Raw genomic sequence first — 27,161 nt, 5'->3', positions numbered from 1 at the left:
GATGCTGGAACTCCCACTGTGACACTGGCTGAATCAGGGTGAAAAGAAACCTGAAACTGATGTTTTATTTATGAGATACTGACTTATGTAAATTTGCATCAATTGCAGACTTGAGTCTGTGCAGCACAGCAAATAAAATAATCTTATTTTTGCCTGATAACATGAGAAAGTGTGTGTGTGTGTGTGTGTGTGTATGTGTGTGTTTGTGTGATTATGGGTCTGTACATTTGTGTTTGAGCATTAATATGAGTCAGTCTTTCTGATTGAATGAGCGAATCAATTGATAGCTTCAGCATAGCATTCATAAGGCTAGCTGACTATGAGGAAGATCATTTCTAATTCCCAGAAAATGGATTAAAAGCCCTCATGTGCATTATCACACCGAGTGAGGCTCATAAAGAAGGTTACTGACAGGGTGTGTGTTAAAGGAGGCTCACACCACCGACGGCCATCTTTGATAGTGTCAGACTACAACACTGTCTGTCCTCCTACACTCCTGACTGCTGTTTCTGTGTCGCTCAGAAACTCAATTCAGTTTAAATTCAATAAAACTTGATTGCCAAAACTGTGTGGCACGATATTGCCAATATAATCAACAATAAAATAAACACAAAAATGTATACTGTGAGTATTACCTGGCTGAGATAGGTAAGAGGAGAAAATGCTGTCTCTGTCAATATATTTTGACACACCACTACAATTTTCACACCTGTGGGTCTGTTTGAGTCTGATGTTGTTACTATGATTGCCTGTAGAGGGCAGTATTTGCCCACATGCCCCTGATACCACATGCGCTATTTAGGTGAATCTACTTACAGCCACACAGTAGGGAATAGGTGCTGAAGTACTCAAGTGGCTACTATCAGTGTTTGTTTTATGTGACAGTGAGAAAGAGTGTAATTTTATAGATCTATTTGTGTATGGGGTGTGAAGAGTATGGGCATTGTATTTTTACGAATACGAATGTCTGTTCAGCTGCTCTGATTCATGTTTGCGTCCCAGGCTGTGATGACACCCCTCCAGTAGAGCAGGGATTCAGCTCACGATTCAAGTGCTGGCCAGCAGGTCTAATACAGTGGCAGCAGCATATCACTGGGAAAAAACGCAGATTAACACAGCCTGCCCTGCCATCCTATTCATTAGCACCTCAGTCTATCTCTCTCCATTTCTCTCTCCTGCTCTGTTTCTATCTATTTCCCTGTCTCTCTAAACCCTTAAGGTTGTTTCTTCATGGAAAATACATTTGGGGTTTAAAATTCAATTAAGCTGCTTTATTTTAGGGGTTTAGTGAAGGGGGTCATTTTTTACCCTTAGGACAAGGGGGGAGTATACAGAATGTTAAGACTACACAAGGGTTAATTGACCTTAACTCAGTTCAACTGGTTTTATTGGCATATAATGATGCACTTTTACTGCCCAAGCATATGCTGACACAAGCTTTATCAATAACGCGAACAAATTAGCCTACAATAAAAACATTCATAGGTCTTTCTCTTTTTCTCTCGTTTTCTTTCGTTCTCTCCTCTTTTGCCAGAACGTGATATATCCAAGCTGCGGAGCGATCGAAATATGAAATGAAAAACAAACGAATCAATACAGCATACAGCGCTGAGAATGGTCTGCGATATTAGCCACTGCGTGACTCAGAAGAAGGTGGGTCTATCACCTGCTCCACCCCCTCTGCACTCACTGGGGGGCGGAGGGAGAAACAATAGAAACTGGAGAAAGAGAGAGAGAGAGGTAAGCCTGCACTAGCAGTCTCACCCTGTCCTCCGGAGGGGAATATGACCCAGATGAGTATCCGGGCCCCGACCCCAGCTCCATGATCTCACTGCTGCTGTGGCCCCCCGGGCCCCATGGCAGCCTGCTGGGGGGGGAGGGCGGCGTGGCCCTGCAGAGATACCAGCCTCGCTCTCCGGACAGCTGCCCGAGCCACTGGGTCAGTACCTCCTGTTCACATTGAAATTCTCTTCTGCTTCTCTCCGTTTGTGTGTGTGTCTGTCTCCTTCAACACGTGTGTCCCTCTCGTTCTCCTGTTTTTCTGTTAGATTTAATGACTGTGTGCGGGTACCATACTGCTGTGGCTACATTATTTGTGTTCAGTCACTGGGTTAATGCCTCATGTTCACATTCAAATGATGTTCTGCTTCTCTCTGTTTGTGTGTCAGTCTGTCTCCATCACTGCCTGTGTCCCTCTCATTCTCAAGTTTGTCTGTTAGATTTAATGACTGTGTGAGGCATTATATTAATGTGGCTACATTATTTATCTTCAGCCACTGGGTCAATGCCCCTTCTTCAGATTCAGATTCTGCTTCTGTCCATTTGTCTGCCTGTCCATCTCTCCCTGCTGCCTGTGTCCCTCCGTCTCTCTTTCGATTTAAGGCTGCTGTGGCTACATTATTTATGTTTTGAACTCTAACACACGCTGCAGCTGTGCTGGGGTCACCAGCCTCCCTGTGCTTTACCTCTCCTTTCCCCCCTGACCCACACTCCTGCCTCTCTCCCACTACTGCGCAATAGCTTAGTATGGTAGATGGTTTATCTGTGTGTGTGTTTGCGTGTGTGTGTGTGTGCGTGTGTGTGTGTCCTCGTTAACAGGGCAGTGTGGGAGCGCGAGCGGTGTTCTTTGTCTTGTTTTGCTGTTTATGTAACTGTCCCGAGGACAATCACTGTGGACCTTGACTGAGGAGAGAAACTGCTGTTCTTAGCAGTAAGGGGTAAGCAGAATGGGATTTTTGCATGACAGGCCCTGTTATCTGACCACACACCTTGTGTTCAGAACAGCACAGCCTGGTCTGGTGATTGCTAGCGAGTGGTACCAAGCTAAACTGGCTGAGTCATGGTTTGGTGGGAGCACAGCAGGTTCCCAATGTGTATTTCACTGGACAGGGGGTGATGGTGGAAGGAGAGTGTTGGGGGTAGGAGAGATGGTCAGTTCAGTGCACAATTCCCTCTTGGTTCTGGTCCCAGCCAAGCAGTTCTGTTCAAATACTCAAGTCACCTGAAGGACTGTGTCCATGTCATAGGTTCCCTGTAGCTCTCACACAGTGTATTCACTCTGGCAGCCTGGGATAGAATTAGCCTACAGGCTAACAAGCACTCTTCTTTTTGCACATTTTGTTTCTGGGCTGTATTGGAACATAGACACTGTGTGTGTGCGTGCTCATGTGCATGCATGCATGCGTGTGTGTGTATGTGTGTGTGCGTAGATGAGTGTGTGTGAGCAAGACAAAGAGTGGTCAACAGCATACGTGTGCTTTTATGTCGGTGCTAAACCAGCCTGGTGCTTATCTGACATCCTGGTTGACGTGTGCTGGGGAGAGACCGGGATAGCTTCCGATCATTGTTCCCAGAAGCAGTGTTCGGAAAGCCGGGGCTCTCCCACAGGTCTGCGCTATGGGCAGACCTGTCGGAAAGCCCCGGTTTTCTGAACAAATGCCAGCATGTCTGTATTCTGGAGCATACCTTCTCTTTGAGCAGCTAATTCCAAAATAACACCTAATTCCACCTCCCTGCTCCTTCTCGTGTCCGATCATTTTCTCTCATTTTGTCCCAATCTCTACCTCTATGCTTTTTTTTCTTTTGCTCTTCCCTGCTGTAAAATCCTGCTATGTCACCTTGACCAGCTTGAAAATTGAGCTGGTCTAGCTGGTCAACCAGAGAGTGCTGGTAGCTTGTCTGAGCTGGTAGCTGGTCAACCAAATACATACCAGCTGTTTCAAAACATACCAAGAGGTGGTCAAACTATATTGCGCTGAGAGCTGGTCTGAACTGGTCAAGCAGCTTCCGGATGTTTCAAAACCTAACTTGAGCTGTTTTTGTCAGCAGGGTTTCTGTCTTTTTTTGTACCAATTGTTTCCCTCAGATTAGATTTTTACCAAATTTGGAATGGTGACTAAGTTTTGTCGGCCTTTTGTCATAATCTCCTATGTGAATGCTTTCAGTCACCACTTCAATGGCACCCTTCCCATTACATCAGTTTGTGTACAGCTGGCACATCCTTGTGCGATAAGAGAGACAAGCCTGCCAACTCAAACCTTCCATTCCTGGGTGACCAGATATGTGCCCTTCTGCCAGGATATAGACAGCCTTCTTGTAGTACACACAAATACGCACTTGTGCACGGAGCACTTCCAGTATGCACTCAGAGCTTAATCCAGGCACCAGCTGTCTCCTTATCCACTCTTTCTCTGTCGTATTCCTCCATCCTCTCTCTCACTCCAGCTCTTATTCTCTCAAGGGCACGATCTGCTCCTCAGAGCATGGGACATCGTGTTACGCAATATGCCAGTTGTATATTAGCGATTTGGCTAATAAACCCTGCTTTAATTGCCCCGGGCTTCTTGCTGACTAGCTACACGGACAAAGTGCAGCTCGTAAGGTGCGCTGCGCCAGGAGGAGTTCCACATCATCGGGCCTGAGGAGCCATAAAGAGAGATAGAGCACAGCACCGCCCGCTGTGTTCTGCGAAAGACAGAACAGAACGGCCCAAGACACTGCAGCCAGGCTGGTAAACAGGGCCCCCTCAGCAGAGGACTGCAGCTCACTGCAGTAAACTTCAGGGCATGACTGTAAAATCCAGCTATGACCAGCTTTAAAATGACCAGCTACTAGCTGTTTCAAAATATAGCTTGAGCTGCTTAAACCATGTTGAGTATGGAGCTGGTCAACAAGCTACCAGCTGTTTTTGTTGTTGTTTTTTTTAACTAGCATGAGCTGTTTTTTTCAGAAAGGCAATTTTACCACAGGGTCAATGCAGTGGGCCAGAAGTCACTGTCACACAGAGATGTCAGTTTTCTTGTGACATTTCTCAGTTTGTCATAAAATCAAACCAAACCAAGCCTCTGTCCTTCTTCCTCAGCCTACTCCCACAAGTTTTACACTCTTGTAGCCACCCTGCTAAAAAAACAAAAAAACAACTAAAGCTAAGTTTTGAAACAGTGGGTAGCTGGTTGACCAGTTCTGACCAGCTTGCAGCTTGACATGGTTTGGCCAGCCCAAGCTATGTTTTGAAACAGCTTGTAGCTGGTTGACCTGCTACCAGCTCAAAAAAGCTACCAGCACTAGCTGGATAACCAGCTGATACCCAGGTTGACCAGCTCAATTTTCAAGCTGGTCAAGCTGACATAGCTGGATTTCACTGCAGGGCAGTGTTCTGGTGTGTGTCTGTCCATGTGGCAGGAGCCGACTGTGCATGTCTGCATAAGCCTACACAGCCAGGACCCCCACTGCTCTGCAGTGCCTTCCTGGGTCTTTGTGCAACACATAGCAGGCCTGTGCGTCCCACTGAGAGTTCAGTATTCCCTCTGCCTGTAAGGCTCCTAAGGCAAATCCACCATGAACGGCCTCCACTGTGATCCCAGTCATGTGTCCCGGCTTTGCGCATGGATCTGGAGCAGTGCAGGAGAAGCTGGGGGCCAAAGTCCAGCTTTCTGTTTTTATATTTTTATGTTAAGTACGTCCAGTGCAGTCTGCAAGCATTTGGACAGTGACTTTTATTCGTTTGTTTTGGTGCTGCACTCTGGTGCACATTGGCTTGAAATTAAACAATGAATACCAGGTTAAAGTGCAGACTGTCTGCTTTGATTTGAGGGTATGATTTGAGGATAGGGTATACATCCGTATCCGTATCCATGTTGTACTTTCAGCCCTTTGGGCAATGGAATCCTGATAGGGCCCAGTACATGTGTAATGGTGATTTATCCTTTTATCTATATTTAAAAAGAACTTAGATAGGAATAGGGATGTGGGAGATAGAGATTGATATGGTGTTTAGGCTGGGAATGTGAGAGCCCTAGTTTTACTGCATTTCTGTGCTGTGTGGGGAGGTGGTCACATCTCTGGATCCAGACTCACATCTGTGGAGCTGTCGCTCCTCTTGTTCCCTTGAGCAGGGCACTTCATTGTGAGTGCATCGTGGGATATATGATTGCACTAACTCGAAAACCACTGGAGCGAGTTGAGTAATGGCCTGTCAGTGTTACCGCACTCCCACAATGACAAAGTCTGCACAGTCTGCCCCCTGCTGGAAGCTTCAGGCATGCACTTAATTGTCCTATTGTGTTACTATGGAATCTGTGAGCCAGTGGGGACAGAAAGTCTGTGGTCTGGTAGCAGTAAGTTGGTTGGTAGCAACTGGTGTGTTTCAGTTGTGCCTCTTTAAAAGCCTGCATCACTGTTGACGTTATTATGATGATTTTTCTTTCACAAGCACTGTCCACAGTTATAAAGTTATTGTGCTGGCTTCTTTTATGCATGTCTCCATGATGTAGAGTACTTACAGTACGAGGTCAGCAGAACCTCTCTGCCTGCTCCACACTTAGTGTGAAGTTGAGCCTTTCTTAATTTTCCAGTATCAGCTTTCTGATTTATAAAAAACAATAAAATGTCTCCACAGTTAGTGTGCACATTTCTCCACTGCCTGCCTCTCTTTTCCAGAGTCAGGTATGAGGACAGCGGGTAAAGCCCAGTTCACAGACTGGTGGCAGGAAGTGAGAGATTTCCTGGAATGTGTGTTTCTCTTCAGCGGGGTAAAAACAGCCCGCTGCTCCTCCTGGTTTTGTCCTGTGCCTTTTTTTTGGGGTCAGCAGACAGAAGCACTGGAGCTCAGCTGGATGCAGTGAATGCTGGGAAGTGTTGTCCGAGCGAGGATTGTATTGTATAGGTCTAAAAGATGCCGGGCTCTTCGCTGCTTTCTAAAGGGGAGTAAACACATTTTCCAGGGCAGTCATTTTCTCCAACCAAACTGCTGCGCAAGTCGGTTTTCTAAAGGAAGTGTATCCATCAGCTCACCAGACGCTGTATTGTTTTAATAAATATTCAGTTAGCACAGCTTTAGTTATGCCAGTGCATTCACTGTAGTCTGTGTTTATTAAAGCCTCTGGAACTGATGGTTGGTTTGCTATCTATTTATATGACCGCATCCTTCCAGAAGCTCTGCATCTGTTAAACACTTTCAGGCAGACGGCAGCCAGACACGGACTAAAGAACCAGCTCTTCAGACCGCTTCCTCATTCCCATTCTTGTCCCCTAGCACTTTCCTCCCCCTGGGTTTTTGCTTTAGATTGTTATGGCATTCTTTATGGTTTTATATACAGGGTATTTGTATTAATCTATGATTTTCCTTATGATTTCATGACATACTGTATGTTAACTTACTTTTAGTGCTTTAATGATGTTTCATATATCCTCTAGGAATGGTGTTAGCCAGGTTTGAAACTATTGGTCACATAACTCTGGTAGACTGGATGCACTGAAAAGAAAAACAGCTCAAGCTAGGTTTTCAAACAGCTGGTTCAGACCAATTCAGACCAACTCCTAACCAGCTTGGTCATGCTGGTTGAGCAGGTCCTACCCAGTTAGGCCAGTTTATGACCAGCTTGACCAGCTTGACCAGCTCAATTTAGTCAAGCTAGCATAGCTGGATTTTACACCCAGCTTATGTTCTCTTTCATTATAAGTCGCTGTTGATAAGAGTTTCTGCATGTATAAAAAATTGAATATAACTCAAAGCAAAAGATCACCACTGTAATTGAGGCACGGTCTGTGATGGTACGGGCGAGTGCGTCTCAGTCAAGCTTAGTGGGGACAGTGATATTTGCTTGTGGTGTTGCTGCGCGTGATGATGACATAACATTCCCCTTGGGATTGGCTGTCCTCATGCACTGCTGGGACTCATGACCTCTCCCATAACATGCCACCTATCCCCATGGCGATGGATGCACACAGCAAGGCAGAGAACTGGGAGTCTGGGAACTGGTTCTTGGCCAGGGAAGAGAAGGAGAGAGAGAGTGAGAGGGGGAGAGAAAGAGAGAGAGGGGGGGAGGAGGGGGGGTTGAATGCCTGCTTGTTTGTCTGCTGGTCAGTCAATGCTGCCTATAGTTTATAAAGACAGCCCATTGGTAGCTCATAGCTACTGCATAGCTTCTGCCTGCACATGCATATGAGTGGTGTGTGTGTATGTGCGTGTTTGTGTGTGTGTGCGTGCATCCGTGTGTTTGTTTACATGTGGGTTGCATGAAGCTGAGAGAGACGCAGTACAATCAAACTTCAGACCGCAGAGCATTGCCACCCACAGAGGGAACCCTGAAGTTTGTTGCTTTATTGTATTGTTCAACTGTGGTTTCAGTTTGTTGTCAACGAAGAACAACTGTTTCTCATGCAGAGGTTCTGTTGCAACATCTCGTCACACAGTCACTTATTTCCAGGGGCATAAGTTGTATATTTGGGGGAGACGCAGGGATATCGAGAATGCGGTTGGAGGGGGTTATGATACAACTACAGATAAAAGTACATTGTGCCTATGCTCATTTCTGTGACTCTTCAATCTTTTCAACAGGTGTCATGGGAAAGATAACCAAACTGTCTGATAATGCTTGTTTCTTTTTCCTGTGGATATTACAGCAGCAATTCAACACCACGTGCATGAGAAAAATTATGGCCATCCATGCTCACCAACACAGTCACACATTTATAGTCAGGACAGTTGCTAAAAACGAATGCATTGGGCGCTGCTGGACAGGACGCAGAACTTGGATTATCAAATGGCTGCCCTCACAATGGTACTAACACTCAGAAATCAAACAAAAACACGTACATCTTATAACATTAAATAAAAACACTTCGAACAAAACGACACTAGGCGATGGGGAGTGCAGCGAGGCGGAGTTGGGTGATTCAGGACCGGAGACTGAATGAAAAAAGAGGATTCTGAAAGAAAGAGGGAGGAGTGAATAAAAAAAAACCCCAAAGGGCTCGAGAGCTGTGACGGATTTTGTCTGTGTGGCGAGTCGAAGAGATTTACAGAAGAGTACAGATTTTTTTGTGGATGCTGTTTGTTGCTCAGACGGAACTGAAGGTTATTCTCGCCGTGTTCAACTATAAGGATGCAGCTCGCGGACCTCGAGAGACAAGCTTACCATGAAATTCGCCTGGGCAGCTAAAATGGTAAAACGAACGCTTATGGCACATAACGCCTATTAAAGTTAATATTGCGTAAGTGCTTGCTTGCTGACAGACAAGACAGCGTGAGGGGGTGGAAGTTTGGGAAAGTAGCGGATCAAGGAAAAGAATGGAGGGGGCTGGAGGATGGGTTACATAAACATTATTTTCTAATTTCGGGTTCGATAGTTCGTGTGGTTATGTAATTACTTTGTAACTAATGTGACATTGCGATTTAAACGTGTGCAGTTTGTGTGATCTAAGTTTTGAGATGTGCAACTCTCTCATTTCGTTTGGAAGAGAAAACAACAGAAACTTTTGTTTGGCGGCGTAGAGCCAGAGCAATGATGGAGATCGCAGCGCGGTCACTTGCACGGTAGATTAGCGCTGTTTACTGGTGCACGACAAAGCAGATTCCTTAAGACTTGACGTTGTTGTTGTCAGCAGTGTCCTCCTGAGGGCCTTTTTACAGCTCTTTCAGTCACGCCTGAGGGGTGGGGGCCAAGTTAAAACAATCTTTTAAACAGGAAGACCCCCCTCTTATCTTTAGAAGTGAGATAGTTGTAGTTGTAGTATTTTATTGGGGAAAAGTAATTGGAATTTCTGTTAAGACAAAAACACATTGGCTACAAGGCTACACATTTAATAAAAATATGGTGTACAGTAGCCAATCGCGTGTGTAACCGATTTGTTGCTAGCCTGTGTGCTCCTGAAGAGCAACATCAGGCCTGTCTTAAATTAGTGAATACAGTAGGATTTTTTCACCAGTACTGTTTTCACTACCTTTTTATTTAATGTTTTCTGTGGCCTTGCCCTCTCAGTTACAATGACAGCCCTCAGCACAGTGTGACTTAGCAGCTACTAAATTTGTTTTCAGAAGATGAATGCACCAGAAATAACACTGTGATGTTGCAGAGATTGTGAGCTTGGCATGACTTCAACTGTTATCTGTAGTTTCCCTCTGGGATTAATAAAGTACAACCTAATCTAATTATTGAGCATGTCCTAAAGGTCCTAGGGACACCCATATGTTCCAAGGATACCTTCATTGCTTTACATTTGGTTGTTCATTGATAAGTACTTGATAAGTATCACAAAAATATATATTTAGACAACATGTCAATAATTTGTGACACATATGTGTTCTGGGAGGTGTGTTTGTTGCTTAATGCAGCATAGTTAGTATGTGACTCACACATTGTGGGAAGCAACTATACTAATTTGTTTTGAATGTGAGGTCCTGATTCAGCAATTTTTTTTAACTAGTCAAGATATATTGGCTTGTTTGTATCTTATATTTTTTTACATTCATTAAATTTCTAGAAATAGCTACCAGAAGCTGCTTTATATTTGTCAGTAGATTAAGTAATGTCAAACCAAATTTTATTTAGCAGCACAGTCAAATTTAGTTAGTTGAGAGCTCCACTAGTTGGAAAATCAGCAAATGTGGTGAGCCCCCACAACACTAAGCAAATACTGGACTAAATCACACAATACAAAACATATGAGCCTGGCTATGTAAATGCCAAAAGCTTCCACTTATGCACTTATACATAGTCTCTTACTCCTCATTGCACACACGAGCGGACAACAGCTGGAAATTTGCTCTGTATTAGCATTATTTATTTCTTATTTATAATGGTCAGATTTACAGTGGGTTTCGCATATCTGAATATAAATGTCTGTTTATGAATTCATGTTTTGAAATGTTTTTCTCATATCGTCATGTATTCCACGAGTTGGAATCATGTGTTATGCAATGATCTCGGGCTACACAGCTGTGCCTCTTGCACATATGCAAGACGCATCACTGCATGTGCACTCACCTGGCAGCCAGCGACGGTTTTCCACACTGCACACCCCACAGTGTGACAGAAGAGAGTTAGCGGTTAGCACAGTGATGGTTTTCCACACTGCACACCCCACAGTGTGACAGAAGAGAGTTAGCGGTTAGCACAGTGATGGTTTTCCACACTGCACACCCCACAGTGTGACAGAAGAGAGTTAGCGGTTAGCACAGTGATGGTTTTCCACAGTGCACACCCCACAGTGTGACAGAAGAGAGTTAGCGGTTAGCACAGTGATGGTTTTCCACAGTGCACACCCCACAGTGTGACAGAAGAGAGTTAGCGGTTAGCACAGTGATGGTTTTCCACACTGCACACCCCACAGTGTGACAGAAGAGAGTTAGCGGTTAGCACAGTGATGGTTTTCCACACTGCACACCCCACAGTGTGACAGAAGAGAGTTAGCGGTTAGCACAGTGATGGTTTTCCACAGTGCGCACCCCACAGTGTGACAGAAGAGAGTTAGCGGTTAGCACAGTGACGGTTTTCTACACTGCACACCCCACAGTGCGACAGAAGAGATTTACCGGTTAGCACAGTGACGGTTTTCTGCACTGCACTCCCACAGTGTGACAGAAGAGAGTTAGCGGTTAGCACAGCCAGTGAAGGTTTTCCACACTGCACACCCCACAGTGCGACAGAAGAGATTTACCGGTTAGCACAGTCACGGTTTTCTACACTGCACACCCACAGTGTGACAGAAGAGAGTTAGCGATTGGCACAGCCAGTGATGGTGTCCACACTGCACACCCCACAGTGTGACAGAAGAGAATTAGCGGTTAGCACAGCCAGTGATGGTTTTCCACACTGCACATCCCACAGTGTGACAGAAGAGAATTAGCGGTTAGCACAGACTGGAAATGAGGCATGTCTCTCACCGATGACACCTGGTGAACAGGGTGCTGGCGGAAAGACAGAGGAACCCCCGTAGACCATAGCCCATCCCAGTCCTGTTAGGACAGCGCCAACTATGTTCCACTGCGGTAGGACTGCTGTCAGTCACAACATCAATGTTTGTTTGCAAATGAACAATTGTATCAGCAGTACTTGGACCTTAATGTCAGAATTTGACTCTAAATTCATTTATGTAGATGGGCAGGTCATATAAATCAATTTGAGCATTTTATGTTTTGGTTTGTATCACCCTCAGTAGGCGGAACAAAGCCTGAAGGCAATTTGTAGCCTTGGTGTCAGTTCAAGAATAACAATTTTTTCGGCTGTAATTCATTTTCCGGCTATTGGCCTGGGCTCTCCCCTGGCCGCTCCCACCGCTATCCATCTCCATCATACACCCATTCCACTCCGATGTTTTAATCTACAGATTGCATTTTTGTTCCAAGTTGTCACTGTTAATGACTGAGGTTGTTCATACTGTGCCGCTGGCTCTTCCTGTGGCTGGGGTGCTGTGTTGTGTGTTGTAACGGCGTCTCTCTTCCCCCACAGAGCTCTGTGCAGGACTGGGGGGAGGAAGTGGAAGAAGGGGCAATTTACAACGTGACGCTGAAGAGAGTCCAGATCCAGCAGGCTGCCAATAAGGGGGCGAGATGGCTAGGGGTACGACGAGCCCGCACACGTACACGACGGCACGCGCACGCACACACACGCACACACACGCACACACACACACACACACACACACACACACACACATACACACACCCACGCTTTGAGGGTCATTTTTAAAATTCCACTCCGCTTGTTGCTTTCAGTGGGGAGGAAGTCTGTGGCGAAGACTACACCCAGGGAGAGAACTATTCTCTTCTGCTCTCCTCCGTTGCCTCCTTTTCAAATGGGGAGTGGAGGGGTGGGGGGCGCTGTGTGATTGAAAGCAGATTGTAGCACTTCCTGTTCTAGCTTGCTAGCCGCGCGAAAGGCCGTTGCTCTCTGTCTTTTTTACCTCTTTCTCTGCCCCTGTCTCTCTCCTCACACACGCACTCATACACATACACACACAGACATACACACTCGAAACAGCTGTACACATCTCCCCTAGGACTGTGTTTACCAGACACATGTCGACTGGAGGTGCAGCTGCAGTCAGGGCAGTGGTAATGACCTACAACATTTCTTTTTTTAAATAAATGTATTTCAGATTTTTCCCTTTTCTCCCAATTTTGTAGCCAGTTGTACCCCATCTAATCCAATTAGAGTTAGTGTTAGATGCACCGCTCACACCCCATCCCTCGGCGGCCTGAAGGAGAGCGACATGCCTTCTTCAAGCCGTCTCGTCTCATGCTCGTGACCGTGATTCTGAGGTGCCCGTGATGCTGTGCGGTGCTCAGCTAACCCTGCCAAGTTCCTTCCTCTGGAGCAGCGAGCCAATTATGCCGCTCCACGAGAGCCGGCCAAACTTGGCTTTTGGCAGGACCGGGAATCGAACCCCGGTCCTCGGTGTGCAACTGCAGCAAAGACCTACAACATTTCTAGCCATGTTTTCTACCTCTCATGTTTTGCCTGCTGACTTGCATTTCCCCTCCCCACCACCAGGTGGAGAATGACCGGCTGCCCCCGGGCCACACGGTCAGCCAGCTGGAGACCTGCAAGATCCGCAGCATCCGAGCGGGGACTCAGCAGCGCCTGGTGGAGACGCTGCTCACCGCGTTCGCGGACAACGACCTCACCTACACCAGCATCTTCCTGTACACGTACCGCACCTTCGCCAGCACGGAGAGCGTGCTGAGGCTGCTGTTCGCCAGGTCCGCGCCCCCCGTCAGGTCCTGAGCACGCTCAGTCAGCTGTGAGCACAGGCCCTGTAGCCCAGGGGTGTCTGGATTCCCAACTCCAGTCCTGGAGGGCCGCAGTGTCTGCAGGTTTTTGTGGTTTCCTTTCAATCACCTGTCAATTAAGGCCTCGAGAACAAGGTGTGTGGATTCCTTAGCCAATCAATGACTTAAATGAACCACAGGTTCTGAGAACAACCCAAAAACCAGCAGACACTGTGGCCCCCCAGGACTGGAGTTTGACACCTGTGCTGTAGCCTGACTGTAAAAAGGCCTTTGTGTTCTTGGGTCATGTTCCAAAATGCATTGAAGGATGATTTGAGGTTGGCAGCTGAACTATCAAGTACTATTCCAAGACTCCAAGTAATCAAGTATTGAAAGCCTCCTTTTAAATGCACCAGGAAGTAAATAAATGTACTCAAAATGGATAGAGGACAAAGTTTGTGGCAGGGAAGTGACATAAAAATGCATACATATTTAATCGGAACTGCTTACATGGACTCGCATATTTAATGGTGCATACTCACAAGTATGCTTGGCGGTGTGCGCTACCATGTGCACATGTATGTAGTATGTAACTCTGCATTATTGAACACAGCCTTGGGTAATGTGTGGTCATTCACGTTGGTGTTTTTGTGCTCTCTCTGTCATAGGTATGAGAGGGCAGAAGACAGTCAAGCAGCCTCTGAAGCCAAGGGAAACGTTTGCAAGTAAGACCCACAACAACACGCATCTGTCCACAGCCCTATGTGTGTCCCATTGCTACTCTCTCTTTCTCTCCTGCATTGTTTGGCTTGTATCACATAATGCTTTCTGACATTTCCTTTTGTTTCAAAGCGTATGTTGGCCTCATTCTGCCCTGCACGTATTGTTTTGTGTTTTCTCTTATACTTGGCTTTTGTATAACTTTGCACGCAGGGCTTGTATTTGGCATCCTGTCCATTTTCCATAATCCTGCTGAGTAACGAACCCCTGCTGCTACATTCGGGACTGAATGACTGATTAGAATTTTGCATTTTTATCCAGATTTGAATGGATCGTTTTCATTTTGATCCAGTTTTTTACTGGATACAAATGCTCAGCAAACATTTTATTTCAGGTCACTGCCTGTCTATTTTAGCTTCATGGAAATGAACCTTTTGTTTTATAACATAATATACTGTCTGTTTGGGGTGTTACTCATTATATACATTATATTACATTACATTACTAAAGCAGGGAATTGCTTCCTCATCTTGCAGGGTGAGATGTGAGTTACAGATTATTTTTTATCGGATACAGATATTGTTATGTACTGTTCTGTTCCCATTCACCTGAGCAACAAATCTGTTCTTTGGTTTATCAGAGTGACTGCGTGTATTTTGTATTTTTTAAATGCATATTTTCAATAAAGCCATGCAGATTGTTTGTAAAATAGTCCTCAGTACCAGATTGACACAACTGTACATACATAGATTGACACTACATATATTCCATACATGGACATTTGGTGGGACACTCTCTAAAGCAAACAAACCTTACTTCTGTTTTAGCTAATATGTTTGTGTGGTGTAGAACGGAGGAGATTGATCTCTGGTTGCTCTCTGGTGAGCTGACTGTCACAGGGGCTGTGCGGTTGTGCTTGACCGTTCTGTGTCTGTCCTGCCTCAGTGTCCTGGCCTCTATCCTGCGAGCCTGGCTGGATCAGTGCCCCGAGGACTTCCAGGAGCCGCCCGCGTACCCCAGCCTGCGCAGGGTGCTGGAGTTCCTGCAGGGGGCGCTGCCGGGCTCAGAGGCCGTGCGGAAGGCCCAGATGCTGCTGGAGCAGCTGCAGGCCCAGCACAGTGCAGAGCTGGAGACGGAGGGTGGGTGACCGGTCTATCGGGTCTCCGGGGCCCTGTCTCACTGAGCAGAATCACTGAGTAAGGTGGATAGCTGTGCAAAGTAAAACCCGGAGCAGCTATTTTTTTTACTTCAGTCCAGATTCCAGAAATGGGGGTGTTCGGGTATTTATCCACAGGGTGCAGTTATCCGGCTAACTCGGTAATCCTGCTTTGTGGAACAGGCCCCTGACCTGTCATTTGTGCGATTCTGCCTTAGGTGAATTATCAGACCTGAGTCTCACTCTTTCAATAAAAATGATTAACCTTGATTGTAGGTGGTTTCCATGGCAACACTCCCTTCTGCCTTGGGGAGGAAGAGGAAGTAGAAATCGAGCTCCAGGAGGACTTCCTGTCGTTTGAAGCCGATCTGGTTGCTGAACAGCTGACCTACATGGATTCGGTGAGGGGCGGGGCTGAGTGGATGGAGGGCGTGGACTGGGGGAGGTTACTGTACATGGGTGGCTTTAAAACAGGGGATTGCAGGGGCTACTGGCCTGGAATCCAGACCGTGTCAGTGCTGACTGTGGCAGCCACATGGGGCGATGCACGAGTGCTGCATGTGTGAACCAGGGCAGGCAGGGTTTCAGTTAGCTGGAACAACAGCATCTCATTGTACAGCAGTGACCCCTGCTGGTGGGTCACGTACATGACTGCCTGTTCAGCTGCACTTGAAGTGCCGTCTTCAAACCGCAAACTCGGGGCCAGTGTGGGTGCAGGTTTTTGTTTTACCCCAGCACTTAGACACATGATTCGACTTCAATCAAAGTCTTGGTTGAAGGCCAGGATTAGGTAATCGGTTGAATCAGGTGTGGTGTGATAATAGTGTGATAATAAGTGTGATAATTAGAAGTGGTTGACATGACTTAACTTGCATACCTGTCTGTACTTTCCCAAATTGCTAGTGGAGGCTATGAGCAGCGATGAATTCCTGGGTGTGTTGCAAATTAGAGCAGAAAAACACAACCACAGAGCAGTAAGGAAGGGTGGACGCATGTCCCTGACCGTGCCTCCCTCCCCGTGCGCTCTCTCAGGCCCTGTTCAAGAAGGTCATCCCTCACCAGTGTCTGGGCTCCATCTGGTCGCAGCGCGACCGCAAGCAGAAGAAGAAGCAGACCGCGCCCACCATCCGGGCGACCGTGACGCAGTTCAACGCGGTCACCGCCTGCGTGGTCAGCACCGTGCTGCGGCGTCGGCAGCTCCGCCCCCAGCACCGCGCGCGCGTCATCCAGCGCTGGATCGACGTCGCCCAGGTAACCACGCCCGCGCACGCCCGCGCACGCCCGCGCGGTTAAGACTCGTACGCAGACGGGTCTGCGTTTAATAATGAGAAACTTTATGTAGCGCATTTCAAACTCACTGTGCCATTCAATTCGCTTACAGAAGAGGTGGTGGAAGTAGAAACAAAACAAGTGAAAGAAAGAAATGTAGAATGTATGTCAAATAACAGTAAAATAACATTGAAATGAATTGATTAAAATAGTGAGAACAATAAAACGGCAAGAAAAGTTAAATGAAGTTAAATGAAAATGAAGTTTACAAAAAAGAGCAAAATAATTCCTTTCAAGGGGTAGGTCTTGAAGTTTCTCTTAAAAATGCCCACATATTAAGAAGTGTACCCATATACACCTCACTTTTTCAGAAACTCCTACAGAGCCAAACATTGTGACGTCTGTTAGACATCTAATCAAAGTCAGCCATGGAGGTCTGGATGTCGATATTACTTTGAAATCTTAGTGGGTCAGAGATTGTTTCGGGGGGGTATGAACACATTACTGGACTTGGATAAAAGCTTGTTAGCTGCCATTTTGTGTGCTTGCATTGACTGTAATATCGTCCCTGTGCTCCCAGGAGTGTCGGATCCGCAAGAACTTCTCCTCCTTGAGAGCCATCATTTCTGCGCTACAGTCCAATCCTCTGTACCGACTGAAGAGGGCCTGGGCCTGTGTACACAAGTGAGTCTGTCAGTCTGTGGGTCTATGAGTCTGTGAGTCTCAGTGTGTCAGTCCATCAGTCTGTGAGTCTCAGAGTGTGTCAGTCCTTCAGTCTGTGAGTCTCAGAGTGTGTGAGTCCATCAGTCTGTGAGTCTCAGAGTGTCAGTCCATCAGTCTGTGAGTCTCAGAGTGTGTCAGTCCATCAGTCTGTGAGTCTCAGAGTGTGTCAGTCCATCAGTCTGTGAGTCTGTGAGTCTGTCAGTCCATCAGTCTGTGAGTCTCAGAGTGTGTCAGTCTATCAGTCAGTGAGTCTGTGAGTCTCAGAGTGTGTCAGTCCATCAGTCTGTGAGTCTCAAAGTGTGTGAGTCTATCAGTCTGTGAGTCTCAAGAGTCTGTCAGTTTGTGCGTCTATGAGTCTGTGAGTCTTATCAGCTGTGAGTCTGTGAATCTATCAATCTGTGAGTCTCAGAGTCTGTCAGTCTGTGGGTCTATGAGTCTGTAAGTCTATGAGTCTATCAATCTGTGATTCTCAGAGTCTGTGTCTCTACTGGTCAGTGAATCTCCTTGTCTGTGTGTTTGTCTTAGAACGTGTAGTGATGTAGATATGCCATAGGTAGAATTGCGAGTCGTCAAAACTTCTGTAAAACTTGGCTTTGCATTTCAGTGTTTTTAAATACCCTCTTTGTCTCCCTCTCTTTTCTCTCTCCCTCCATCGCTCTCATCCCCTCTCCCGCCCCCTCCTTCACCAGAGACAGCTTGCAGACCTTTGAGGAGCTCTCCGACATCTTCTCAGACCACAACAACCACCTGACCAGCAGGGAGCTGCTGATGAGGGTGAGTCCTGCGGTCGCGGTTGTGAAACGCTGGCGCTCAGGTTGACCGCAGGTCCACCGCCGGTTTACTCACTCCCTACACGTTCGCCTTTCGCCCTCCCACAGGAAGGCACCTCCAAGTTCGCCAGTCTGGAGAGCTGTGCCAAGGAGCTCCAGAAACGCACGCAGAAAAGACTGCAGCTGCAGAAAGACATGGTGAGACGCTCTACGAACACTGGGAACACCACCACAATTAAGTCAGAATTTCTTTACGTGGGTATTCTCCAAATGGTTTGTCACCGTATGCTTCACAGGGTTTGGGTCTAAAACACACAGATAAAATCTTGGGGCTTGGATTCAAATTACACTGTGGCTTTCAGGGGGGGTCTGTGAGATTTTCAGGGGAGTTCAAGTCTCTTTCGGGGGGAAATTTCAACAGCTAAGACATGGTATGACCCACTTTAGGGGTATTTGAAATTTTAGCACAATTTTACTTCAGACATGGCCGGGGAAACACATTCAAAAGTTTGCTATTAGAATTACTTAGTTTATCTAAACATTTTAGAACCCCCTAACCTTTTGTTATTACTTCTTTAGGGGGGTTCAAGTCTCAATTAGGGGGTCAGACCCCCCTCGAACTGCCTCATAATTCACACCATGCCTAGGGCGACAGTGATAGGGGAGGGCTTCCTCAGAGGCGTATAGAGAGAGGAGCCAGACTGCAGGGGTAGAGCCCGGCCTCCTCTGGCTGGCTCCGGGTGTAGGTTCAGCACGGTCAAGTAAATATTCTGGAACAGTCTAAATCAGCGCAGGCTGGCTGTGTGGGGGGGACTCTGGGGGTGGGACTCCTCCAGGGGAAGGCTGAGATGGAGGGAGGGGTCAGACATCAGGATTAAGAGGTCACTACTCAGGGGTGGCCCCCCACTGGTGGGAGAGGGAGATGAGAACAAGGACAGGCCCTCAGGGAAAAGCTATGGGCAGCGGACGAAGACAGATCAGAGGTTTTTTAACATGCGTCTCAAATGAGGCCACCAGGGAGCTGTCTATCTTTCTGGAATTAACCTTCAGAATTCCTTTATGGAAGTGTGATAGAGAAAAGACTTCTGGGAGGTAAAAAAATGATAATAAACATTTTACACAAACAGCATTCTGTGGTTTAGTAATATTACTGATCTCTTTTTAAGAAAAAAAGCGTCATTGCTCACATGCTTTTTATGTACTTTAAGCACACCAGTGAAGTGAAATGGTTGAAATGTGAAAATTGAAATTGAGATGCTCTGAGATAGCAATAGATAGATGTGGAATATGTTAAACAGAATATGGGTGATTTGAAGGGCTGTGTACGAAAGCAGGAAGTGGTCAGACTCTGTTTCCTGCCGCAGGGTGAGATGCAGGGGACCATACCCTACCTGGGCACCTTCCTGACAGACCTGACCATGCTGGACACGGCACTGCCCGACCTGGTGGAAGTAAGCATGTACTTCCTGTCTGTCTGTCTGTCTGTCTGTTTGTCAGTAATGGTCCACAAGATGTCTGCTGTCTGGAACATGTGTTTTATGCATACTAAGTAATTAAGGTAATCTCTAAGATAATGTGTGTATGTGTGTGCCCCTGAGCTTGTGTGTGTGTATTTGTGTGCCTCTGTGTGTGTGTGTGTACATGTGTGTGTATGTGTGTGTGCATTTGTGTTCAGTGCATCTCTGTTTTTCTCTTTCTCTTGTGCAGGGTGGCCTGATAAACTTTGAGAAAAGACGCAGGGTGAGTTTCACCGTCCATGTTAAACAGCAGCTCTCACCAGCTGCATATCCACAACCCCGTCAATCACTGCATCCAGGGCCAGGGCAAACCAGCAAAACAAAATAACAAAGCAAAAAACACACTGCCAAAATGAGGCCACAGCAGTTTATCCGAGCTGGACCATCCTGAATTCACACACACATTATGCTGTAGGTGCACACTGCTTTATGTACCTGTCTACAGTACTTCTCAGGATCTCAGAGGACTTTACTTTATCTCCATTTCACTGTCTGCAGGAGTTTGAGGTGATTGCTCAGATCAAGCTGCTCCAGTCTGCCTGTAACAGTTACTGTCTGACCCCTGACCCTGCCTTCCTGCGATGGTTCAAAAGCCAGCCCCAGTGCAGCGAGGAGGAGAGGTACAGTATATTCACCCCCTGTGTGTGTCTGTTCCTTCAGCCCCAGCTAGGTACATTCACCCCCTGTGTGTGTCTCCGTTCCTCAGCCCCAGCTAGGTCTGAGGCTGATTTCAGTTAGCAGTGTGTTGGGTCTGAGGCTGATTTCAGTTAGCAGTGTGTTGTTGTTGAGGCTGATTTGAAGGTCAAACTTTATTGTCTTCTGTCAATGCGATTGTATGGAGGAAACCGTTTCTATTTTTACAATCTTTTTCTGTTTTTTGGGGAGGGCAGTTACTGTAACAATGGTGTTTTGATTTTGGAAAGCGCTTGTTTTTATGTGATGTTGAATGTGTGTTCAGTAAAGGATCAAGTCAGACCGCTCCCTCTCTTTCTGTCTGCCGAATAAACTTTAATTTCTAGCCTCCTGGTCATCTCTTGGGAAAAAAGCTAACACTCTCTCAGTCTCTCGCTCCATCTCTGTCTTGGTTCCTGGTTCTGTGTATGATGTTGATGCATGTCCTGGCAGCTACGCCCTGTCCTGTGAGATCGAAGCTGTGGCAGAGAGCACTCCCACCTCCCCTAAAGCCTGCCAGAGCATGGTGAAGAGGCTGAGTCTGTGAGTAACGCTGTTCTTACTCAGTATATACTGTTATATGTGAATATGTGAATATATACTGTTATATGTACTGTTATATGTGAATATATACTTGTCACATGCCGTGTGACTCGCCTAGGAGGGAGATAAAAAAGTATTTTCTCTTCCCCCTCATGGGTTCCGGGCAAAAATAATAAACTAAAACAATAAAGTAAAATAAAAAAGGCAAAAGAAAGTCAGCTCGCCGCTCGGAGCTGGCCTCTTTTCAGCTCCGCCACTTTTAGTGTCTTCCCTCAAACTGAACTGAAGGATAAAGAAAATAAAAACCACAACAAAAGAACTGCCATTCTCGGTGCGCGGTCTCGGCCACGCACTGTAGAGACGAGCAGACTTTAAGCACCTGGGCTGATTATTTAACGCAACCCAGGTGCGTGTGCTCCCTCCACCAGCAGGTGTGGTCGAGACAGTCCGGTTTCCCACCAGCCCGAACGTGAAAATACTGTTATAAGTCCATCCTGTGTTCTGTTGACAGGCTGTTCCTGGGTGCGGACTCTGGTACAGTCAGCTCCCCTGTGAAAGACAGCCCACGTTCACCCCCTGCTGGTAGCTCAGGGGAGAGCATGGACTCGGTCAGCGTGTCGTCGAGTGACTCCGGCCCGTCGGACAGTGAAGCCCAGACGCCCACGCAAACCCACGACGTCACGCAGAGGAAGGTAGCGCGTAATAATAATAATAATAATAATAATAATAATAATAATGTTCTGCTTGTTTTGTGTTCTTATTGTATTGCTGTAACTGTTAATTGCACATGCTACTTTGTTTCACTGTCCTGGTGACCTTCTTGCCAGGTTACCCTTGCAAAAGAGGTTTTTAACCTCAAGAGTCATGCCTGGTCAAATACAGGCTAATAAATAAATACATACATAAATAAAAAAATAATACTACTAATAATTGTGGCAGGATTTATTAACAACAACAAAATATCTGTCGTAATAACAGTGATAACCTGTGGTATCAACTACACCGATACAGATCTGTGTTTTGTGTCTCAGGCATCAGACTGTGTCTCTGCCTCCTGCTGCCCGCTCCCCTCTGTGGATGAGTCCTCCTTACCAGCCAGCGCGTCACCTCCTCCTTCCTCCCCCTCCTCTCCCTCCGTCCCCCGGCCCTCCTCCGCCTCCTCCCCCTCCTCCCCCATCTCGCCGAGGCTCCCCCCCGCGTACAACACCCAGGCCCGGGACGCCTGCCTCATCCGCGTCAGCCTGGAACACAGCAACGGGAACCTGTACAAGAGCATGGTGGTGAGGGAGCGTGTCTGCTGGGGGTGACCATGGCTGAGTGTGTATAATGTGTGTGTCTGCTGGGGGTGACCATGGCTGAGTGTGTATAATGTGTGTGTCTGCTGGGGGTGACCATGGCTGAGTGTGTATAATGTGTGTGTGTGTGTGTCTGCTTGGGGTGACCATGGCTGAGTGTGTATAATGTGTGTGTCTGCTGGGGGTGACCATGGCTGAGTGTGTATAATGTGTGTGTCTGCTGGGGGTGACCATGGCTGAGTGTGTATAGTGTGTGTGAGTGTGTCTGCTGGGGGTGACCATGGCTGAGTGTGTATAATGTGTGTGTCTGCTGGGGGTGACCATGGCTGAGTGTGTATAATGTGTGTGTCTGCTGGGGGTGACCATGGCTGAGTGTGTATAATGTGTGTGTCTGCTGGGGGTGACCATGGCTGAGTGTGTATAATGTGTGTGTCTGCTGGGGGTGACCATGGCTGAGTGTGTATAATGTGTGTGTCTGCTGGGGGTGACCATGGCTGAGTGTGTATAGTGTTTGTGTCTGCTGGGGGTGACCATGGCTGAGTGTGTATAATGTGTGTGTGTGTGTGTGTCTGCTTGGGGTGACCATGGCTGAGTGTGTATAATGTGTGTGTCTGCTGGGGGTGACCATGGCTGAGTGTGTATAATGTGTGTGTCTGCTGGGGGTGACCATGGCTGAGTGTGTATAGTGTGTGTGTGTCTGCTGGGGGTGACCATGGCTGAGTGTGTATAATGTGTGTGTCTGCTGGGGGTGACCATGGCTGAGTGTGTATAGTGTTTGTGTCTGCTGGGGGTGACCATGGCTGAGTGTGTATAATGTGTGTGTGTGTGTCTGTTTGGGGTGACCATGGCTGAGTGTGTATAATGTGTGTGTCTGCTGGGGGTGACCATGGCTGAGTGTGTATAATGGGTGTGTCTGCTGGGGGTGACCATGGCTGAGTGTGTATAATGTGTGTGTCTGCTGGGGGTGACCATGGCTGAGTGTGTATAATGTGTGTGTCTGCAGGGGGTGACCATGGCTGAGTGTGTATAATGTGTGTGTCTGCTGGGGATGACCATGGCTGAGTGTTTTGGCTAGTTATGAGTATATGTGAGTGTATCTGCTGGTTATGAGTATGTGTGAGTGTATTGGCTAGTTATGAGTATGTGTGAGGGTATTTGCCGGTTATGAGTATGTGTGAGTATACCTGATGGTAATGATTATAACCAGTAGATATTTTGGTTATGTGTTGTGAGTAAGGTCGCAATGGCTGATCATAATAAAGGGTGATGGCATGTATGTGGTTATAGCAGCAGAACGGACGTTGCTCTACATACAGGTGACTTGTGTCAGTGAGCGTACTCTTCCCTGCGTCCTCTCCTCAGCTGACCAGCCAGGATAAGACTCCCGCCGTCATCTCCCGGGCCATGGCCAAGCATCACCTGCAGGGGGAGCCAGTGGACAAATACGAGCTGGTTCAGGTCCTCTCAGAGGAGAGAGGTACAGAGCCCCATTCTCTTCGCCGTAAACCCTCTCTCTTTCCCCATTCCCCCTCTCTCTTTCCCCATTGCATTCATTCACTGTTTCCTTTACCCCTTGGCACCTCTCAAACTATCTCTTCAGTCTAAAGTAGCGAAAAAGTGCTACAATAGAAACACAATGTTTTGAGAGGGAAGTCTGGGCCTAAAGAGGCAAGTTTTCACTTTGCGTCAGAAAGCTAGACGGAGGCTGGGTTCCTTTCCTGACCACATTTGTGGCATGTAAGAGCAAACTTACAGGTTCTCTGCAAGGGAGGATAGACCATGAACAAACCATGACAGAACTGAACAGCCCTCACAACCTATATAGGAAGTGCTATCTTATAGTGAAATTGGCTCAACGTGCAAGTATTTTCTTTCTCTGTCGGATGACTTTGGAATGTTCATGAATAATTAATGACAACCGTCCTAGCTCATTTTAGTGGTAATAAAAACACACGAGTCTGTCTTAGAAAACACTAGTGAGGATTTCTTAAACCTCACTCAAAGACACAAGCAAGAGAACGTAATTGTTCCCTCCTATTTCATAAGTTGGAACAGAACCCCTCTTGCTGTGGCCTCCATATTTCATCCTGGCATTTTACGTTACATTACATGTTATTTGGTCAAAGCGACTTACAGTTGATTAGACTAAGCAGGAGACTAAATCCCCTGGAGGAATCTGGGGCTGTTGCTTAACCACTCCGCTACAAGCTGCCCCAGTCACGTACCTTAACCACTACGCTACAAGCTGCCCCAGTCACATACCTTAACCACTACGCTACAAGCTGCCCTTAAAGCAAGGGAAGGGACCATCAGGAAGAGAGCCATCAGGATGTCTCCCTCACACGCCTCCCATGTCCCCCCGCAGAGCTGGTCATACCGGACAACGGCAACGTGTTCTACGCCATGAGCACCTCGGCCAACTTCCACTTCCTGCTGCGTCCGCGCGGGGCCCCCGGCCGGCCGGTCCAGCTACGTAGCCGCTGTGGCCCCGCCCTCCCGTGCGCTCAGCAGCGCAGCAGCCTGCCGCAGAGACTCAGCAAGGTCACACTGTGACCCCCACGGGGTTCAAAGTTCAACGGTGTGAGCCAACAGGCTCTGGAGCTGGCCGGCTCTCCCCGTGGTCGTACATGAGTTGGTCTTAAGTGTTTTCAGTCTTGTAATGGGACTTAAAATCTTATTTTGTTCTCTTAAATAGAAAATATTGGCTTGTTAAAAGTTACTTTTTGCTTGACAAGTGTCTTACCCCATTGGCATATCTTGAAATGAGTAAAACTGTCTCAATTCATCTTTGCTTTATCTAGCAAAAGAGTAATAGAAATAAGATTTTATGTCTAAATATAAGACTAAAATACTTGTTAAGCTCAACTTCTTTTGTGGTTTTGCAGTGTACAGCGGACACTGCACATCCAGTAATATTTTAAATCTGGGTTGACTGACACTAGAAACACAGATTTTTTAGATGAATGCATTTGTGTAACATAGATAGCAGTGGAACTGCACTGCCTGTTCTAACCTAATATACTGTAAATGTTCGTGAATCTGCAGTGCCGGGTCTAACCTGAAAAAAGCAGTGTTCTCTTAAATCCATATTCAGACCTGGTGTGCATCCCAATACTCAAAATAATGTATCCTCTTTTCCTCTATGCATCCCCCAGTATGGATGGAGGAGAAGAGTGGGAGAAAGGAGTATTGGCTACTCCCTAGGTCCTGCTCTGCACCTCCTTTCCTCCACCTCCACTCCACCCCTGTCTGCAGAGAGTACAGCTAGCATCTGCTAGGGCAGGGGTGTCAAACTGAATTCCCGGGGGGCCGCAGTGTCTGCAGGTTTTTTGGGGTTTCCTTCCAATCAGCTGTCAATGAAGGTGTGTGGATTCTTTAGCCAATCAGTGGCTTGAATGAACCACAGGTGCCGGGAACATCCCAAAAACCAGCAGACACTGCGGCCCTCCAGGACTGCAGTTTGACACCTGTGTGCTGGGGTATTTATACTTGCCTTTTCTTCCACCAGCAACATTTGTATGCATGCTTCCACCTCTCATTCCTTCGGTGACAGAGAAAGAGGAGGGTGACCGTTTTCAGTCCTGTTTTGGTAGACATCTTTTGTGCCAGTGTCCTGGAGCGTGATGTCACACACGTCTCCTCCTTCTCTTTCGACAACATGGTGGACAGTGAAGACAGCTGTGTGATGAGTGTAGCTATCGATACATTCTGATTGGCTCCAAGTAGTCCATGACATTTACTCCACTTTGTTATTGGTGTATTGCCCTGTCTCTCATATTGGGGCTTTTTTTTTATTGGAAGGCTGGTACCTATATGGTTGTACTTCCTAGTGGGGGGCAGAGGGGGCGGTTGGGTTATCAATGAATTGGAGGACCCCCTGTGCCCCATTATGCCATTACAATATTAACTATATTCTGTTTTTTTGTTTTTTTTGGATGTACATTAGTAATATTGTAACGGTGAAGACAAAAATAAAATTTATGTAGAGAATGGAATTGTAAAATGCAATGGTGTTTTTATGACTTTAGCCTGATTAAGGTTTCTGTCACATTTTTCACACAGTGAGAAAAAACTCCAAATGAAACAGCCTTTGGGAGGTAATGTTTCTTTAAGAAATTAACAAGGACATTAACACGGATTCCTCCAAAACAGCATCGCACCATCGCTGACTCAGACTCCAATGACTCAATCAGATTGACACTAAATTCCAATGACTCATTCTCCCACAAGGATAATTCAAAGAATTATCTATAGATAAATCAACATTCATTTTTGAAAACATGCCACTGGAGTGCCGCGGCTAAGGCATCGGACTGTCGTTCCATGCAGTTGGAAACAAATCGGAGTGTAATTCATACGATTATCTAATCAGCCAATTGTGTGGCAGCAGTGCAATGCATAAAATCATGCAGGAGCTTCAGTTAATGTTCACATCAACCATCAGAATTGGGAAAAGATTTTGATTGAAGTGACTTGGACCATGGAGTAATTGGTGGCGCCAGACAGGGTGGTTGAGTATCTCAGAAACTCTAGTTTGCGGAGAATGGTGTGTGGTGTGGGCAGTTAATCAGAGAGATCAGAGGAGAAGGGCCAGACTGGTCAAAGCTGACAAGAAAGTGACAGTTACACAAATAACCACACATTACAACAGCGGTATGCAGAAGAGCATCTCTGAACACACGACTCATCAATCCTCCAAGTGGATAGGCTACAGTAGCAGAATCTTAAAGTCTAAAAAATAAGTAAAGAATACCTAATGAAGTGCTCACTGAGTTTATATCTAAATATAAGAATGATTACAAGTACACTTGTTGGCATATACATCTTAGCCAAGGACTACACCTACTCTACACCCACCTAATAAGACCTACAGCAAGTTTGGCAAGGAGGGCCTGTCTCTGCCAACTTCTGTTATTTAATTAGCTCAGCCATTTACGTACATGATCTGATATTTTAGCTGCAATGTGGATTTTTCTTCCCATGTGGTACAGTGAGAATAGCCCC

At 46.6% G+C, this 27,161-nt stretch overlaps 1 protein-coding gene across 2 annotated transcripts; it reads left to right on the top strand.

Moving 5' to 3' along the window:
- The first annotated feature begins 1,808 nt into the window (after nt 1-1,808).
- On the top strand, nt 1,809-26,152 carry LOC133128550 (ral guanine nucleotide dissociation stimulator-like 1). Of its 2 annotated transcripts, none has more exons than XM_061242168.1 (18): nt 1,809-1,939; nt 12,231-12,341; nt 13,275-13,483; nt 14,161-14,217; nt 15,158-15,351; nt 15,645-15,769; nt 16,401-16,619; nt 17,218-17,321; nt 18,050-18,134; nt 18,239-18,328; nt 19,495-19,581; nt 19,838-19,870; nt 20,146-20,267; nt 20,773-20,862; nt 21,374-21,554; nt 21,894-22,142; nt 23,520-23,634; nt 24,523-26,152. In XM_061242168.1, exons 1-18 carry the CDS (start codon nt 1,823-1,825, stop codon nt 24,708-24,710), a joined length of 2,376 nt encoding a protein of 791 aa, XP_061098152.1. In that variant the 5' UTR covers nt 1,809-1,822; the 3' UTR covers nt 24,711-26,152. The 2 variants fall into 2 exon arrangements, with proteins under 2 accessions (XP_061098152.1, XP_061098153.1); XM_061242169.1 differs by lacking the exon at nt 1,809-1,939 and adding an exon at nt 8,795-8,946.
- The last annotated feature ends 1,009 nt before the right edge of the window (nt 26,153-27,161 follow it).

This window comes from Conger conger, chromosome 5 (genome assembly GCF_963514075.1).
Source record: "Conger conger chromosome 5, fConCon1.1, whole genome shotgun sequence".
In the NCBI taxonomy this organism is placed as follows: domain Eukaryota; kingdom Metazoa; phylum Chordata; class Actinopteri; order Anguilliformes; family Congridae; genus Conger; species Conger conger.
Note: the sequence above shows the minus strand (reverse complement) of the source record. Positions and strands in the feature narration are given on the sequence as shown.

What these genes read in the sequence shown, in the direction of transcription:
- LOC133128550 (XM_061242168.1), top strand. Translation starts at nt 1,823, where the DNA reads ATGATCTCACTGCTGCTGTGGCCCCCCGGGCCCCATGGCAGCCTGCTG. An exon ending in GCTGGATCGACGTCGCCCAG is followed by an intron (nt 16,620 to 17,217) that starts GTAACCACGCCC and finishes CTGTGCTCCCAG; the next exon opens with GAGTGTCGGATCCGCAAGAA. An exon ending in ACGACGTCACGCAGAGGAAG is followed by an intron (nt 21,555 to 21,893) that starts GTAGCGCGTAAT and finishes TTTGTGTCTCAG; the next exon opens with GCATCAGACTGTGTCTCTGC.